The following is a 19,974-nucleotide window of genomic DNA, read 5'->3' as shown; positions in this document are numbered from 1 at the left end:
CTTGACTGTGCTCTTGGAATTTGGGGATTGTCGTTTGCATTTTTTTTTGGTTTTGTTTTATAGAAGAGGGGGATTTAACAGCAAACTCAAAACCCCCTTGGCTGTGATTGGCAAATGTTCGAATCCTGGTGAAGACTCTAGGTGGACTACTTTTGGGGCCGATTTTGTAACCTTTTTTTTTCCTTTTATTGAGTAGAGTATTACATTTCCAAAATCACATAAGACAAAATTTAAAGCTCCATGTTACCTCGACAAATAATGTTAAATATAGCCTCTATTTATTTGGCTAACGAGATGTGATGTCCACAATGTGCTAATGAAATTGAATCTACTTCAAATATAATCCAAAATTATGTGTTCCAAAACTAGTTTAATTTGTATGCATAATTTGACTGGCTTTCAATGATTTAAAGTAGTGATGCTCAACTGCAGCTCAACCATATTCTGCCCAGGGCCAAAGAAATGTCTGGCACTCATGTCGCGTGCCGCATAAAAAAGCCACTGAAACGTGATGTTTGTCCTTTACTTTTCAAAGGACACTCTTCCCATATTTTCTAATCTTGTCGCAATTGTGAGAAAGACTGACGGCTTCAACTGCTTTCTTCACATTACCTCTATCACTGCTAACAACCACTTTTTGTTTCGCAACTAAAACTGGCTTTAAATAGTTCTTATAATGTGAGCTCTGCTTTAGTTGAGTTGAATATTACCGCCCATTGGCGCAGCAACCATGCACCCAAACCCTTGAAACGAAGGGGCTCAATGCACCCAGGCCCATGACCAATAGGGGCTCAAAGCAACCAGGACCTTAACATGAAGGGGTCAATGCATCCAGGCCGACGACATGAAGGTGTCCAATGCACCAAAGCCCATGCCATGAAGGGGCCCAATGCATCCAGGCACATGACCGATAGGGGCTCATTTTACCCAGGCTCATGACCAATAAGGGCTCAATTTACTCAGGTCCATAACATGAGGGGCTTACGACCTAAGATCTGATGAAACTTCTTCAAACTCTGGGAAACATTGAGAGTTACTGAAGCCAACCATGACCGGTTCGTGACGTTTTGGTGACGCCATTTTGGCGCGAGACGTTTTGGCGCAAGCCGTTTTGGCGCAGGGCACGTTTTGGCGCGAGATATAATTGGACGATAATTTAATTAGCACGTAGGTTATATAACAATGTTTACTTCACTCTACGATGGCAGTGATTACTGATTTAAAGTTATACAAACAGAAAATGGATAATGTTTAAAAGTTGTAGACTTTCAAATTGAAAAAGTACCAATAACATAATTACATTTTCTTAGTTTCATTTCATCTATATCAGTGGTCTTCAACCTATTTTGGCCTACCGCCCCAAACCGAGGGGTCTTGAATTTAAATCCCGTCTAAGAATTCTGGGCCTTTGATTTCGGGATCTTTAGTGCACCCCTGAATCCTCCCAACAATGATGTCTACCTGACATTAGTTTGGGAATAGTAAAGACGTTAGGTCGTTGTGCTGGCCACAGGACATCCTCGTTATACATTGGGCCACAGTAACAGATGTCCTTTACATCATCTGCCTCAAAGGTCTGAACGGGTTACTCTACTAAACAGAACATGACATTGGCATTGACATTTGTGTTTAACTAGGGTTTGCACGTTGACAGCTTATAGACTATTGAACGCACTTACATGCAATTAATATTTTAATGAATGTGTGTTTTGAATGCACTTTAATCCTTTCTACGCACTAAACAGAGGGGAATGCTTGATAGCCTATTTACACAAGTTTCAGTGGAAATATTACATGACGAGGTCGTGAAAGGAGAATAACATATAGAAACGGGAAATATTTATCTACACTCAGCATGCTTCTCTTTAAATATTCACGCGTCATTTCCTCCACAGTCGGTGCTAAAGGAGGTCGGGAGTGTAGTGCCCGGAATAGAAGAAAGTAAGGCAGGTCATTTGGAAGTCGGATGTTAGTCGTATGTTTATAAGATATACGTGGAATAAAGGTGTGGTTGTATATACGGGGCGAGGTCTAGGCCTCTCTCTTTCCCTCTTTTTTTTACAAAGCTTATATCAACTCACTCTCTCTGTCTGTCTGGACAAAGTCTGTACACGTTATTTCTCCGACACCCAATCTCGGATCAAGATGAAAGTTGGCACAATTATTTCTTTTACCTGACAACACAAGAATCAATAAAAGAAAATAACCAATTAGTTAATTAACTATTGGTAATACATTATTTTGTTTGGTATCTCAAACAAGGGAAAGAAATAGTACTTGAATGAAGTGGTGGAATAGGCTGAATTAGTCCCCTTAATATTAGGCTGCCGTCATAGTGAACACAAACATGAAATAGAAACAATCTTGCATGTTCATAAATTCTTCGCTAGTAGTAGTGGTTACGTGTTGGCTTCAAAATCCTGAAAAGGCTTGAGCCATGAGTTTGAATTCATGGCGCTCCCCCTTTTTTTCATGGTTATAAATGCTTTTTTATTGTTAGTCTAGAGCTATTATAAATTTAATTACAAGACTTGATCCAAACTAATTGATACAAGTACGCTTAATGTAAGCTTTGTTTTTTTTTCTTATTTGTCTTGTTTGTCTCTTTCAATCTCTCTCTCTCTTTTTCCTCTGTCTCTATCTTTTCTTTCTCTCTTTTTTTCTTTCTCTCTCCTTCTCTCTCTCTTTCTTCGTTTTTATCTTTCTCTCTCTAATTCCCGTACATTCGAAATCAGCTTCCAACGATGATAAACAAAAAAACTCCGTACTGTAAAACCAAGTTATCATGATAACATTTGGACGTTGAAGATAAAAATATAAATTTAGAAAAAAAAAGATAAATAAAAAAAAAAGCCCTTAATTTATCTCTCATATTTTCGACATTGTTTCAACAATTTATCTACGACATTAAAACTGACACGCGGGCAAATTTTTTATTTTCCACTTCGCTGTTTCCAGGTTGACCATTACATTTTATGCTAGACACATGTTGACAGGAATTGTTCCTCTGAAAGCGTCAGGTCATCTTTGCTGGAGCGTGTTTTAAGAGAAATGTACTTTTAAGTAATTGCGATGAAAATATAACTTGCTAGTTTTAAAAGCATTCTGGCATTGCCTTTGCACAATTTTGTTTTGTTCCTATAAAAAAAAAAGGAAATTTGTTTTTTATTTCAACGGAAGTGAACTCCTGATCCCCTCCCTCCACCTCAAAGATAAACACACAGACACAGACACACAAACACGCCAAATTTCCCAGTATTATACGCCAAAGATAGTTATGACTTTAAGAGATCTCTAGAGACGCCGTAAGCCATCTAAGAAGATTTACTAGTCCATCCGTTGACCAAGTGAGATTTAGGTCACGTGTTTAGCAGTAAGTATCTCAGAATTGTGACCATGACCTCTGCTCACGTACTAGTTTCTTTCAGAGAAATAATAATTTTGAGAAATTAATACCGAAAAGAGATGAGTAGTTGATTGATATTAATATTTTACATGATTAATATTTTAAAGACATTAATATTTTATATCATACACTTAAGATAAACTAATAGAACAAAGAGGAAACAAAAAAAAAACAACAAAAAAACAATAACCTGACAGAGTTCTATGTCTCGGATCTCAAAAACTAGACGAAAAATGAACAATATTTTTTTCACCATGCGATGCAGCTTAAATAGTTTAGGTGCAACGGTTACTTTTGGTTTTCTAAAAGCAAACCGTTTAGTTTATAAAATTAATTATGCAATCGATTTTTTAATAAAAATACACCAATTCTAAAACAACTACATAAATGCAAGGGAGGCAATGTTACAATATGTTAACAAAGAATGACTGTTTTTGTGCATTTTCAGTATCGCTTAGTCAAATATATTTATAAAATGTACAAGAAATGTTCACAACAAATATAAATATTAGTTAAAGGGTTTTTTTTTCTGGTCAACTAGCTGATAAAATTAAAGGAAAACATTTCTGTTTGTTTATAAATGCACTTTGTATGTAAATACCACGCACGTTATTCCAAATTTATATTCTAGATCTAGACCTAGTAGATATAGATCTTAAGAGTGCACAGCTCCGCATGCAATTCTAGTATATCTCCATCCTCATTCTAGTTCCTTTTAAATGAAAATGCCAATAGCTCTGTTGCTAACTGTGCTGGGACATCGAGCAGACGTTGCCGAAGTACAAGCTCGATGCCTTGGTCTTTTCTTTTTTTTTTTCCAGGTACAAATCAATACCAAAAGAGTATCTAAAATCGCTTGTCTGACATATTGTACATATTTGGTAGTTGTCATGCCGTAATGTGTAATATATCTCTTTATCAATAATAGGCTAATAGTTTGTTATTAAGTTAACAACAATGCCTGGTCGTGCAGTTAGCGCACTGGACTGATTATCTCGACGGTCCCGGTTTCATACCCTGCTCGCTACCATCCCCCGTCGTCCAGCGGGAGATTTGGATAAGGAATTTTTAACTTTGAAGGAACATCCAAAACATGTAAAACATTTTACAAAAAAAAAAACAACAATATTTTTTACAACGCCAAATGAATCTTTGAAACATTATTACTTTTGACAATCAAAACAAAATCACGTCTTGAAAATTCCTTGCGAATAGGGGGATCCGACAGGGATCCAACTCCAACGGTGGCCGCCTCTGAGCTTTTGTGACAACACAAACTCTCTTTGTAATTTTGTTTCAACATGTAAGATTGTATACCATGATAACTTGCTAACTACTGTCCAAAAAAAAGGCAAACTAAAACTCTATGGTCCTATCACAAGGTCCTCAAGGCTCGCAAATACCTTCCTCCAGGGAACAGTACTAAGAAAAAGAAGAAGAGGCAGACTTTTTGTCTTCTAGAAGCTTCGAGTTTCTACACAATAAAAGTTTTTCGTAAAAATTTAAGTGGATATAATTGGATTCCGGTACCGAATTAGAACCCTCATAAGTAACAAACTATGCTGAGATTACTTCCCTTAGAGCACGTGGAAGGAAGCGGGGAGCGTGTTTTTAGGTCGCCTTGTCCCCGCACAAGAACAGCCCTAATGCCGCACACGAACCAGTTCTCTCTCTTTTTCAAATTCTTGACCCAATCATCCTTTATTCAGAACGCGACATTCATAAAGAAGTGGTCGTTTCTACGTCCTCTACGCAGTGGCGACACCGTGTGTCGTAGTTCTCTCAAAACCGTCCGAAGTATACACCTATTGGACATTGACTCGGAACTGGACTAGGACGGCCTGTTCATCACGGTTAAGCTTCCACCTCGCACCCTTTCGGTCTGGTCTACTCAGCTGCCTATGGAGCTCACGGCCTTTATCGGAAGCGTCCCAGCCATCGTACAAAAGTGCCAACAAGCGACTGTCGGCTAATGATCGAACACTTTTGTAAGTGCACGGTTCATGGTGCACAAATGCCGTGTGGACCGCGGTTTTCTTTAAAAGGTCGTCCCTGTCGTGACCAACCAGACCCCAATAAGGGGGCACCTATTAGATAAAACTATTTACATCGAGCTGCAGACGACATTCCACGACCGTGAGGAACGCTTCCACCCTTCTGACACCTGCACACAGCCCCCTTTTAGGGCCTCTAGGGCGGAGATCGAATCAGTGAAAATGACTACGTCCTCAGCTGGCGCAGATCAATTTTTGACTCTTTCCTCCACCCACCCCGACGCTGCTTTGAGCATCACTTCCAATTCGTCCTCGAGTAAATATAATACTGAGATTTCAGCATATTCAGAGAAATATTAAATTATTCCATGGCTTGAGAACATGCCAATAATACTAAGGCTAATTTTTTTGAACGAACTAAACCAGATGTCAATTAGCAATGTCTCTAATCCATTTTAAATGACCGTAATTCAGAGTCTATAGAAGAACCTTTGTTTGATGTCAGCGGACACATTTTGAACAGAGTCTATCCATGGTGGCAGTTCTGTAGACATTGGGAAAACCCGTTAATGAACTGCAGTAATGGAAGGGTATTTTTTTGCAGATGATGATTTGAGATCCAATATTGGATTAATAAACGTGGCCAGCGTGGAAGTTCAATGCTGGCTTCGTGTCATACTTGAGGAGAGAGAGAGAGAGAGAGAGAGAGAGAGAGAGACAGGTCAAGTGAGGGATGAGGATGTGTGTGGCACTGGGGGGGGGAAGCTGACACGAGATATTAATAGATCTGCCAGTGACATCGGAGAGAGTAAACAAGAAATTTCATAGGATTGCAGGACAGAGGAATTACCTGGATGGACAGAAAGGAAGAGGACACAGGAGAAAGAGAGGTTGAGAAGGGGGAGGAAAGAGAGGAAGAGAGGCAAAAAGAGAGAGGGAGTGAGAGAGAAACTGTAGGAGATGGGTAAATAGAGAGTGGGCAGGATAAAGGAAGAGGGAGAGTGAGAGAGAGAGAGAGAGAGAGAGAGAGAAGGAGAGGAAGAAATAAAGAGAGTGGATTAGGTAAGGGAGGGAAAGAAAAAACTATTAGAGGATAAATTAGTATATTATAGAAGCATGAGAATGAATGAGAGATAGATAGATAGAGAGATAGATAGAGAGATAGAGAGAGAGAGAAAGAGAGAGAGAATAGGAAAAGCTGAATAAAATAACATTTTCATCGTACGACTTATAAATTTCTGTAAATTCTGTCCAATTTTTTAAATTCTTGCCCACTTAGCTCGCTCTCTTCACCAACGATTCATTTTTTTATATTTTTTTTTTATTCTTTAAAAATTTGGAGAAATGATAAAAATAATAGAGTGTAGAATAAATGAGAATTGTGCCAGCTCACATCCCAAATATCAAGAAAAAAAGGACGCCTATTATAAACTATCTCGACATGACCAACGCATAATTTTTCTACTCAGAACAGGACACAACAGAATGAGACAACATATGTTCCGGAAGCTAAAAGTCGGGATGAGCGAAACCTGCCCTTGTGGAGCATCACCAGAGAATGCAGACTTCAAAGATGCATGCTCTATCAAGAGGCCCGAACAAAACACAGGCCCCAAAACCCTCCTATCGAACACAAACTCTACGGAGAACTGCTTGGTCTGGACACCACTCCGCGTTTCATCTCAGATCTAGGATTAGTGATCTGAACCCTCCGACATGTCAAATGAGAACGAAGAAAAAGAAGAGCGGAGACACATGAAAAGCAAAGAAACAAAATTTAAAGGTGTCAAAAATACAATTAAACCTCACACTCTCACACACATACGCCTACACACACACTGTTAATTAATTCCAATTAATGTACTCTTAAACTACAATCACAATGACCAGTTTTTCTTTCCATTCCTGAAGGTCAAAGGTCTCCTCCATCTTGATTTCTAGTTAAAAAAAACAAACCAACTCACTTTTTTTTTTTGAAAAATTAAAAATTTCTTTAATTTCCCTTTTACACGTGCTAAATTCTGACTATAAATAACTCGACAGACATGACTCCTCGTAATCTAAGCTTAAAGTACGTATGTACTCTATTTTACGCAACAAATACAAAATAATGGAGAAAAAATAAATATCTAAAAAGGGACCAGCTGTATAGAGATGGGGGAAAAATATTGTGTTATGGAGGCGAAAATGTTGACAGAGGAACCCCCCAGCTGAGCCCATTAAGACATTCACACATTAAGAGAGCCTGTCATTTGTAGGTCGTCACTCACCCTACCCCCCCCCCCCCCCCCCACCCCGCCACTAGGAGAGTATGATGCTCTGTTTTGCGAATCACTAAATTTCGGACTGTTTATTTGAAACAGAAATTCCAGACTTTACATTTTTTGTTTTTTTAGAGGGGCGCTTCTAGCATTGTTTAGTTAGCGCCACTTTATGTATTCCGTAGTGTTTGTCTTTTGTGTTTGGGGCGGGTCTAGTAATGTTTTGTCGGGGCGCGGGAGACTGAACAGAAGTAAAAGTCGTGAATATTTGATGACGACTTTACTCGAAATGACTTTATTTTTTGTGTGTGACTTGAGTGGAGTTGACTGAACTTTTGGTGTTGAAAACAGAGAATTAGTTGCTCTTTTAGCATTGAAACATCATTCGATGTTTTTGTTCTCTCTATGAAAGCAACCATTCAAGCAACACCAACAACATAAAGACAACAACAGCACTTTTGTTACTTAGGGTTAGGATATAGTAAAGTAAATTTCTCCTTTTAGAGCATGTAGTCTATAAGACAGATGATGTAAAGGTCATCTGTTGCTGTGGCCTACGGTTTACGAGGGTGTCATTTGGCCAGCATAACGACCAACCGCCGTTACTTTTCCCCAACTAATGTCAGGTACCCATTAGAGCTGGGTGGACGCCCGAAGATCCCGAAATTAAAAAATCCCAGTCTTCACCGAGATTCGAACCCAGGACCTCAAGATCGAAAGCCAAGCGCTTTACCACTCCGCCACCGCGCCTCATGGGTAAGGATATACAACGCCATAATTGCTTATATAACATACAACAGGGCTTACCTTCACCTTCCACTATCCCTAGGTCTGTTGGACATGTAGGGGCAACACAGAGCAGTCATTTTTAATTAATGAGCTTTGTGCATGTTATGATTGACTCCGTTCAGTTTCCGACGACAGACAGCTAGCGACACACATCGCCACTGCGTGCTGTAGATATTTTAACATAAAGAAATATAGTTCCAATTTAGACAATGACCGGTAGTGATGAATGGGGAAGTTAATTGGAGGCGCGATGGCTGGGCCGTACAGCGCTTGGCTTCCATACCGGGTTCCGGGGTTTGAATTTTGATGAAGACTGGGATTTTTAAATTTCGGGATCTTCAAGCGCCTCTGAGTCCACCCAGCTCTAATGGGTACCTGACATTAGTTGGGAATAAGTAAAAGCGGTTGGTTTTTATGCTGGCTACATTACACTCTCGTTAACTGTAGGCCATAGAAACAGATGACCTTTACATCATCTGCCCTATAGACTTCATGGTCTGAAAGTGAAACTCTACTTTTTTAAATGAGGAAGTAAATTAATTCTTTCAATGTAAAGGCACAATGAAAATTAATAAAAATAAAGAGTACTTATCAAAATTGTATTTAAACTTTCTTATCAATATAAAGACATGGTATAAATAAAAAAAAAAAAAGAGAGAAACCACAACAAAAGAACTAAATTGAAATGCAAATTGAAAAACTCTTTTTTACCTCCCTTATTGAGTCATACACTATTCTATATTTTCATTTTCTAGAAAATATTAAACACCACAGAGAATTCAAGTATCTCTAAGCTCATGTTAGCTATGCTGGAACTATCTATTTCTTGATAGAGAATAACGTCCCCTTAAAACGTTCGCTGTTATTACCAACAAGTGATAACGATACTTGTGTATTTTAAGATTCTGTTTTTTATAATGTCTAATACACTCTACTATCAATCTAAAGCCAAGGTGTTGATAAGTTAGTCGTAGAAGTAGATTTGTTCACAGCCTCTCTTGCGTCTTTTATTACAACAATCTTCATTGTTACCGGTTTGATGCATTCTACTGTGTTCATATTCATTTACACCGGAAGTAATAACACCACGTTTCTAAGGACGCCACTTAAATGAAAAGCATGGTGCGCAAAGATATCAGTCCTGAAAAATGAAAAAAAAAAAAGATTGCAGATAGAATTAAAGAAAATGGCAATGAAATTTATATTTATTGCTAAATAAAAGGATTTTGACATCAGCTAATCTTAAAATTGACAACACAAACCGTTTTTCGTATTGTGTGACGGCGATCCCAAGATAATCTTTTAGCAAGCTTACCCACTTTTTATAATTACACTGTCTTTATTACAAGTTCAAATGGAGTATTTCATTGCACCTAAATATGAAACAAAACAGGTATAGAAACATGCACATACTATTCATATCTTTCTGTTAATAAGGTGCTTGTGTGTCTAGCGTTTCATTTTAACGTGCCATTCTTTTAAAGACATTAACATATTTAATGTGGATACAACACATTTCGCGCAAAAAACGTCCTGCGACAAAATGGCTGCGCCAAAACGGCCGTAACAAGAAAACACCGTAACAAGTGAAGACACTTTTTGTAGTTATGGTTGTAATCAACCTGTTAGAAGTGTTGTTTTTTTTTAAATTCTTTTCTTTGAAAGTTAAGATTTGTTAAAATGTCCATCCAATATCTAGAAGCTGGTCTGTAGCCGGGGTCTGTACAGAGACTAAGGAAACCACGAGAACTCACACGGCTACAGCAACTTAAGAGAATACTGTCATAAATTCTAGGAAGTGTCCATTTTCTTTGACCACTGGACAGCTAATACTTGTGTAGGTTTACAAAAAGTACATTTAAGGTTGTTGATAAAGTTACTAAACTTTAAGTTAGGCTTTAAGACTCTGATAAACAAAAGGATCAAACTTTTTAAATAAACACTATTTTTAGAAGGAAGCAGGAAAAGGGAGATTATTCTATGGCGTCTTAGCATGGGGAGGAAACTAATCTTATTTTGTTTTTAAGCATAAGGGATTATTATTCTTTTCACAAACTTATCAATTTTTTTTACTTGCTTATAAAGATAATGTTTAAAATGCACATCTTTGCTGAAACCAATCCCACATTGCATATAAATCCAGACATCGATCTGCATTTTTTTTCCAATTGTTTAACCAGTTCAGTACAAAAGTAAGCCACCTACAGTATAAAATACAAATCACAGCTTCTTATATCAATATCACCACATAATTACCTATTATGTTCAAGGTAAGGTCTGTAATTAACATGCAAGACTAGATTAGTTCATGGATACCTGTAGGACAGCTGTTCTCAACCTTTTGTTCTCGGCGACCCCTTTTTTACAATCCTCCAGTCTGCCGCGACCCCCCCCCCCCCCCCGCATACACAGACAGCAATAGAAGAGAAGACAAAAACAATCTATTTTTTCAATGGTCTATGGCGACCCCTGGCAAATCGTCAATCGACCCCCAAGGGTTGAGAACCCCTGCTGTAGGACGAAATTATCTCCTCTTTTGAAGTAACGTCTATAATTTATATTATAAGATGGTATGTTAAATATTTAGAACAGTGTCTTTCTTTTTAGTCAGTTCTATAATAAGCTCCAAAAATATTATTCCCAGACGTCAAACCCCTCTCCTTTCATTTCGTAGCCAGGGTATCTATGTGTTAACAGAGCTGGCCGAAAATATCTGTACATGTCCTCGTTTTTTGTTGATTTCATTAAGAATCTTCTTTTAAGCTTATTCAAAAATAAAATTTAAAAAAATGAGGTTATAATTAACTCGCTAGGGGAGAGAACCTTGCGTGTGAATTTGATTACTTCTGTGTCTCCTCTTGAAAAAAAAAGCTCTGAACTAGAAAAATTTCGGGATATTCTCGGATCTGCTTCGTTCCAAATTTCGAACATAAGTTCTAAATGTATTAATATGAAAAGAAACTTTGGCTATTAAAGGGAAGGTAAAGAGAGATAACTTAGTTACGTCCATACTCTTGTGAATTATCGTTCTTGAATCTCAAAGTACACTGGTAATATATGACGTATCATATTCATATGTTGTTGTTTTTTTTAGACTTTAAGAAAGATAAAGAAGAACTGTATATATATATATATATATATATATATATATATATATATATATATATATATATATATATATATATATATATATATATTTATATATAATAATAATAATAATAATCTTTATTATCCGTAAGGAAATTTGTCTTACAATTTGTGCATTACACCAAACAAAAAACATTATAACTATAAGAAACCAAAGTGTACATTCACACCAGACTCACTCATAATTTACATGTGACAAAGTTTATACCAGATTGTTCCTATTTAATGATTTGATTGCCAGGGGAACAAAAGAGTGTTTGTGTCAGTTTGTCTTTGCTATCGGTGTCTTGTATCTCTTTTGTGATGGTAAAATCACAAAATCCTGACACAAAGGGTGATTCTTTATTTCGAGGATCTTGTTAGCTTTTTTATAGATGTTTGTCTCAAACAACTGCCCAAATGGGGTTTGTTTTTTGCCAATGATTTTACCAGCAGCATTTAGGATTCTATAAAGTTTATTTTTATTTTTAATGCTCAGATTGCCATACCAGGCAGTGATATTGAAACTTAAAATATTGCAGATGTGAGCGTGATAAAACATAGCCAAGACGAGGACAGTTTTCTAAGTAATCGTAATCTTTGCTGCCATACCAAACAAAAATTAATAACCAATAATAAATTAACTAATTTTTAATTTTTAATTGATAAATGTTTTGTTAGGTACAACAAATAATTGTACAAAGTTCCAACTTGATCCAAAAATGGGTGTGGAAGAAATAATTAGTACAAAATTGTACCTGACAGACAGACAGACGGAGTGAGTTTATATAAGCTTTGTAAAAGTTTAAATCTTCTCTAATAGTTGCATTGGAAGCCTGTCGACTTGCAACTTTTCTTTCAACAATTTTCATGTTTCCCTGACCCCCCCCCTTTTCCCCTCAAATTGGTAACATGACGTTGATTCATAGTTTTTACCTTTTGTTTTTCTTACAGGTCAAGGACGTCAAGCTCAGTGTCATATGGCAGCACGTGCGAACAGAGCCCCGGAGTGCCGAGCTCTCCCATTCCCACCACCTCCCCACTGGCTGCTCAGGAGAGCCCGTTCAGGGTGACGGTCCTCGGCTGCCCTGGGGTGGGCAAGCGGTCGCTGACCCAGCAGTTCACAACGTCTCATTACCTTGGCGGCGTGGACTCGCCTTTTTCTCAAGGTAGGTGCATTGCACTCCTCTTCCCGCTTCGTAAAAGAAACTTAAAGTGTATAGTGTCTTGTAACTCTTAGTATCAGCATGCAATTATATCGTAAGTGTATCTAGGTAGCTCCAAGTATCAGAATGCAATTATATCGTAAGTGTATCTAGGTAGCTCCTAGTATCAGAATGCAATTATATCGTAAGTGTATCTAGGTAGCTCCTAGTATCAGAATGCAATTATATCGTAAGTGTATCTAGGTAGCTCTTAGTATCAGCATGCAATTATATCGTAAGTGTATCTAGGTAGCTCCTAGTATCAGAATGCAATTATATCGTAAGTGTATCTAGGTAGCTCTCAGTATCAGCATTCCCTTGTATCATAAGTGTATCTAGGTAGCTCTTAGTATCAACATGCAATTATATTATAAGTGTCACGCCCTAATTTTGACATTATTGTAATACATGATAAGAACCATACAGATCAATCAGGACAATACAAATACTGATCATTCAGGATGATACAATTAAAGATCAATCAGTGAGATACAAATACTGATCAATAAGGGGGGCACAAATTAAAACCTATCAAAATGATACCAATAGAGATAAATGAGAAAAGCCAAATAGAACAAATAAACATTTTGATGATTTCACAGTCTTTTGAGTACTCTATAAATTTTTGGTTGTTTTCCAAAATCGAGGCTATCAGAATATCTGTTCATGGGATGTGTACAACTGTATAGTACGCTCTAAGTTTCACCATACCCTATCACTAGACCAATATTCCACTATTTTCTTTAAGCACTCTTCAATGTAGAAAATAATTGAAATGTTTTAAATTTAAAAAAATGACATTCTTGTTGTCGCCATGACTAGCGCGATGGTTGAGCTCAAGAGATTAATTTCATGACCATCCCAAAGTCTAGACTTCCAATATCTATGATGTTGTATTCTTGGTATGGGGGTTTGAACGGAGAGCTTACATCCACACTCCACAGCTCAATTATAACCACACCAGCCTTTTTTTTCCCGTTTTTTTTTAAATAGGTTTTTGAGTGAAGACAGTTTGTCACTGTACTATTAACATCAGTGTCTTTATTCACAATATGACTTTGAAGCAAATGAGCTCTGCATGGCATGTCACCTGACCATTAAGTTTTGAAAGAAAACTGTTGGTTTTTTCAGTTACATGGAACATGGTGTGATTGTGAGATTTTGTTTGTTTGTGCAGTACTGTAAGAGTTTCGTGGCTGTAACAACCAAATAAATTACACTTTCTTCTCGTGGAACGAGAACATAAATTTGGGGCTCAATTTTTCAGAAAAACAAGATGTGCTTCTGTTTCAAAGTTATCTTTTCTTTAGAATTCCATTCTGTTTTTTTTGTCCAGAAGATTCCTATTAATGTCGTTTTTCTTTTTTGTTCTTTCCTTTTATTATTTTCTTTATTTCCTTCTTATCCTTTCTTTCTCTTTTTCTCTTCCTTTCTTTTTTTTTTTTGTTCTTTCTTTATTTCGTTCTTATTGCATTTTCCCCCTTTTTTTCTCTTTAATCTTTTTCTTCTTTAGTGTTCTTTTCATCTTTTATTCCATTATTTCTTTCCTTCTTTCTTATTTTTCCTTATTTCAATTTACCCTCTTAATTACCTTAATTAAATATTAATTGCTCGTTAGATAACGCTTGGTAGCTAGATGACCGGATCTAGAAATAACGTAGAACGTCTGCAAATTAACTTTAAAAAGCAAGAAAAACATTATAAATATTTTTTTTAAAAGACAATACTTCCTTTATGCAACTTATTCAGCGATTGTTTTTCTCTACAAAATTCATGAATGTTAGATTTAAAAACATTTTTTTTACTCCGCCCCTTCATTTCGAGATAGAATCCTGGTTATGAGAGTGTATAGACACTGGCGGATCCAGGGGGGGGGGCGGTAGGGGCGATCGCCCCCCCCACTCGGCCGATCCCCCCCCCACGGGGGCGGACGAATTATAGTATAGAATTCACATAATTTGTATGCGAATTTATTACTTATGTTAATAATATATACTAATTATTTATATTTCAACCTATTTTTAGATTATTTCGCCCCCCCCCCCTTCTAGTATTTTGGCCGATTTGGTAGGGTCGGGAGGGGGCGATGGCATCAATCCGCCCCCCCCCCCACCATAAACTTTCGAGTGGGGGGGGGCGGTCCTATTTATTTGTAGAAATCACAGTTTGCTAACAGAATCAATTAAATATCTATATGATTAAAACTTGTTATTGGTATTTTAACCGGTCTTTATATAATTTCGTTCACCTGTTGGCCGATTGGAAGGGGAAGAGAAAATACCTCCACCGCCCTTCCCATCTAAACCCTTTGAGTGGGGGGGGCGGTCCTATTTTTCTGGAGAAATCATAGTATGTGAACAAAATTAGTCGAATATCTATATAATATAAACAGGTGGAAGTGCGATACATGCAATCCCCTTCCCCCCATCGGACAAATCAATACTTTTTCTTTTTGTATTATAGTAAGAAATTACAAAATTTAAAAAATCTGTCACTAATATAATTTATATATGCTATAAAGTAAATTCTTATATCTAGTCGCCCAACCCCTATTCTTTAATGCAAAATGAAATCAATAGCAGAAATAATAAAAAGGAGCGAAAATTAATAGTTTTCATTTTACCGCCCTTGCCCTTTCCAGACTGAGTTTGTGTAATTTGACATGAATTTATCATAACTATTTTAAAAAAGACTTTGCTTTGGAAAAGTTATAATTCAAACGAAATTTTTCAATATAACAGTCACGGTTGAGATGAGTTCAAAAGCCAGATAATCTTTTCCTAGTCGACTTTTTCCAACCTTTACTCTATCTCATATTTTTCTAGTTAAATAAATTTAGGACTATAACTCACAATGTATGCTAGAATTTTATTGAATATTATTAATCGAATATTTTTTTTCGACGGCGATCCTCAAAACCTTAATCTAAATATGTGGGGTATCTTATCTTTTCAAAGAACAAATCGGTTTTATTTGCAATGTAATAAGGGACTATAAATTCATATTAGAATATTTTTCTCATTATTCAAAAGGCACGTTATAATAAAATGAATAATGAGCTGTAGGGCACGAGAATGCGTTATTGCAGTGAAGAATGCCAGAAAACGCTTTTAGCGTCGAGGCTTCGCCCCGAACCTCACTGATGAATAATAAGCTGTAGATGTCAGGAGAATGCGTTTCTGCAGTGAGAAATGCAAGAAAACGCTTTTGGCGTCGGGGCTTCGCCCCGAACACCACTAATAAGTAATGAGCTGTAGATGTCAGGAGAATGCGTTTCAGCCGTGAAAAATGCAAGAAAACGCTTTTGGCGTCGGGGCTAAGCCCCGAACCCCACTGATTAATAATGAGCTGTACATGTCAGAAGAATGCGTTTCTGCAGAGAAAAATGCAAGAAAACGCTTTTGGGCGTCGGGGCTTCGCCCCGAACCCCACTGAAGAAGCTTACAGCGCGCTCCCAGACCCCCAAGCTTGCAAGAGAAAGACTGTTTTTTTTCTGTTTTTTTCGCCGAAGATTGAGAAACAGTCTTATTTTATTCTCATATATCGAATATATATATATGCTGTACGCACGTTTATGCATAGGGTTAGGGTTTACTGGGCGTTAGGGTTAGGGTTTGGAAAAAAATCGCCCCCCCCACTCCAAAGTTCTGGATCCGCCAGTGTGTATAGATCTAGTACACCTTCTAATAGTCCAATGATAAACATTTATATCTAGACTTAGAAGACAATGCGAACAATTTTCCTGAATGTATTAAACTCTTGAATCAATAAAGCCTTACATTAGGAAATTCCCGAACATAGTCCTTTCAAGAATGCGATAGTCCTTTCAAAACCGATGTAGGATCTAGACCTACATTTATTCTCTAGCCAAATTTACATGTATTTTTTTTTTTACTTTAAAAATGTGTAACTGTCAAACTAGAGTTTACCCCGTGTGGCCAACGAGCTAGTAACTCTTGATATACATCAACTTTTAAATTTCTAGGAAAATCGTCAGAGACAATTTGAGATCAGCGTCTGCCCTCTATGAAGAAGTGACTTAAATAAATATTTAAATTGTAAAAAAATAGGTATTGAGAAACAGTAAATGTACTGTCATTATCACAACTTTAATTTGGTATCTCGTACAGCTGCTGTAAAGGTTCGATGGATAGTTGGTCGTGTGGTATGTACTTCGGAGTCATTACGATGGTCCCGGGTTCGAAAACTCTCACCGCTGCAGTCCCCTGCAGTCACGCAAAAGCTTATGCTAGGACGTCCTCTTATTCTTCACTTCCGGCGGAACTTGAGCAACATACAAGACGAACTCTTCAATTTATGGATATCAAAATTGTCAGAGGTTTTTTCAAACTTGTATCAACTCAATATTTCTGTTTGGTAACAAATTTAAACACGCTATTTTTTTAAAAAATCAAGTTGAAACTTGCACAATTATTCATTAGCGAAGGCAAAACGTGAATCTATAAAAATAGCCAATTAGTCTATGAATTACTGGTAATTAATTACTTTGATACCTAGAGGGAAATTAATAATTTAGTATTCTATTTCTCCTACAGCCATTTTCAAATCAAGTTAAAAATTTACACAAATATTTATTGCACCTTACAAAACATGAATCGATAAAAAAAAATTAATCAAGTAGTCAATTAACTATTAGTAATTAATTGTTTGTTTGATATGGTAAAAAGAAAATAACGTCTACATTATTGAGATATATGGTAATTATAAGCTTTTGCTTGAAATAATTTTTATAATTTGTAATTTCGAAAGTGTTCTAATTGTGATATAGTTGTGATAGTAAAGCTGTTATAGTATCATTGTTATAGTGTTTTTTTTTTGTTCTCTTGTTAATTAAATGGAAACCTCAGAATTTGCGCTATTCAACTTAAGCTTGGTCATCATAGGAATCCTTGGGTCTTAAGCCTCTTTTCTTGGCCTCTTTTTTGGGCCCTCCTGCCTCTTTTGTGGCTTTTAAAAAAAATAAGTTCTCACATTTCACAAATATTTAAAAAATATTAGAGTATAAAGAATTAAAATTAAACTTTGAAATACGATTAATCCATACTTAATTAGTATAGTTAAGTTAAGACTCTGCACTAATGGAGTTAAAGAGTTATAACTATGTCATTTTTTGAAACAAAATTGTATGTTATAAATGTGATACTACAGCTTCTACATATTTTCAGGAAATGTGTTACACACATTTTGTTAGTGAAATTGGATTTTGAAGTAAAAAAAAAGGTCACAATTCAATGATCATATTCGATTTTAATTTTTTAAAATAATGCCGTATTAAATTAATATTCTATTGCGTGTGTGTGTGTTTGTGTGTGTGCGCGCGTTTGTGTGTGTGTGTGTGTGTGTGTGTGTGTGTGGAGGGGGAGAGGGAACACTTGGATTTGTATATTGCTAAAGTTACTTTACATGTAATTCATACTTAATGTCAGCACGACTCACGTGAAGCCTACCAAAATCCCCCGCCCCCCCCCCACCACCATAGGCAAAACGTTTATACAATTAGATCTCATTAGCTCTGCTAATTATAGAATTAACAAACGAAATCTGAGTGTCAGCTGGATACTTAAAGCTGGCTTTGTGTCATTGTAATAATAAATAATAATAATAATAATTATTATTTTTATTATGATATAGACGTATAGTAATACCATGGCGGACTACTAGTTTTTAGGATGTTATTTCGAGAGAATTTTTTTTTTAAAAGTAAGTACACACGAACATTAGTATCATGCATGTTCACTTGTATGGAACAGTTCACTGTTGTGTCAGGATTTTGTGATTTTACCATCACAAAAGAGATACAAGACACTGATAGCAAAGAAAAACACACACACACAAACTCTTTTGTTCCCCTGCCAATCAAATCATTAAAATAGAAACTATCTGATATAAAAATAATTATATGATAAAGGGAGATTTTGTTAAACATAAACTCGTGGGTGGCCCCAGCGGATCAGTCTTACATATAAAGTTGTCAAAAAAAAAAAAAAAGAGAGGACAAGTTGTTATCACATTAATGGTGCAGTGTGTCGTAAATACTGAGCTGGAAAGAGTAAATAGCGACATGAGTTAGATATGACCGGAAGTAAGGTGGTATGAAAGATCGAGAGTTTAATTACTTCTAGCAAGTCAGTTTTTGTCCGACTTGAGCTCAAAGAATATAGAAGGACTACTTCTCCCATAGAGTAGACAAGACTTAGGGCGGTACTGCGTAAAACCTTGAAGCTCAAATACGTATTTATGCCAGATATAATTGCCAGGCGTTTTCCCTCGTCGCTAGTAACAATAAATTAACGCATTAAGTTTGTTGTCCATAATTTATAGCGACAATGCGCACGTTTTTTTTCTTTCTATTTTAAGGTCACGCACAAGATTCCTTCACTATTTGATCCTCTCTTTACTAAAAAAAACCCATTTCCTGGACACAGTCCACCATGACACTAGAACTTAGCAGCCACTGACACGTCTCTTGATGTAGGCGTTGTTTTCTACGAGAATTTTTCTCAATTATCGATTTCGATATCAAATGACCTCTTCTCATTTTCCATCACGGAATAAAAGACTCCGACATATTCTTCCAGTGTATAACATTGCTCACAGGCAGAAGCGTAACTAAGTGGTGGTCAGTGACAATGTGACCCCTCTTCGCCACAAGATGATGAAACTTTACGTCACATAGTAAAAGCCTAAGCGCACATTAAGTCCATTTTATAACCTTTTTATTTCAGCGGAAAGGAGGGGGGGTTAAGTATAACACGCAGTAACATTTGGTGGTCTGAAATGAAAAAAAAAAAATAAAGGTAAAGAAATTACCAGTCGAATCCGGTTAATCGCAACACATCGTGATGCAAATGATTGGGTCCTAATAACCGGCTGGTCTTATTCCTGATTCAACTGTTTACTAGGATTTGTTTCCATACTGTAGGATTTAGTCCAAAAAGCAGATAATCATATTAACTGGTTGTTCGATTACACAGATTTGATTGTAACACTATCCGATCTATGGGCTTAGTCCTAATAGGTGTTCGTTGTGTTGTCTTTCTAGCGTGGGGCTTACTTTCTAGCGTGGGGCTTACTTTCTAGCGTAGCGTGGGGCTTACTTTCTAGCGTCGTGGTCGCCAGTTGTTTTTTGCTGTTACTGTTGGTGTTGATGAAGTTTCATTAATCTTCTTCTC

At 36.8% G+C, this 19,974-nt stretch overlaps 1 protein-coding gene across 1 annotated transcript in view; it reads left to right on the top strand.

Moving 5' to 3' along the window:
- The window catches only part of LOC106058393 (GTP-binding protein RAD-like), a 174,228-nt gene that overhangs the window by 119,568 nt on the left and 34,686 nt on the right, over positions 1-19,974 (top strand). Inside the window, exon 5 of the mRNA XM_056036632.1 lies at positions 12,531-12,745. Within this exon, the coding sequence (XP_055892607.1) occupies positions 12,531-12,745 (215 nt within the window). The remainder of the gene's footprint in view (positions 1-12,530; positions 12,746-19,974) is intronic.

The sequence above is a fragment of the Biomphalaria glabrata genome, chromosome 7 (genome assembly GCF_947242115.1).
Source record: "Biomphalaria glabrata chromosome 7, xgBioGlab47.1, whole genome shotgun sequence".
Classification (NCBI taxonomy): Eukaryota; Metazoa; Mollusca; class Gastropoda; family Planorbidae; genus Biomphalaria; species Biomphalaria glabrata.
This window is presented reverse-complemented; position numbering and strand designations above follow the sequence as displayed.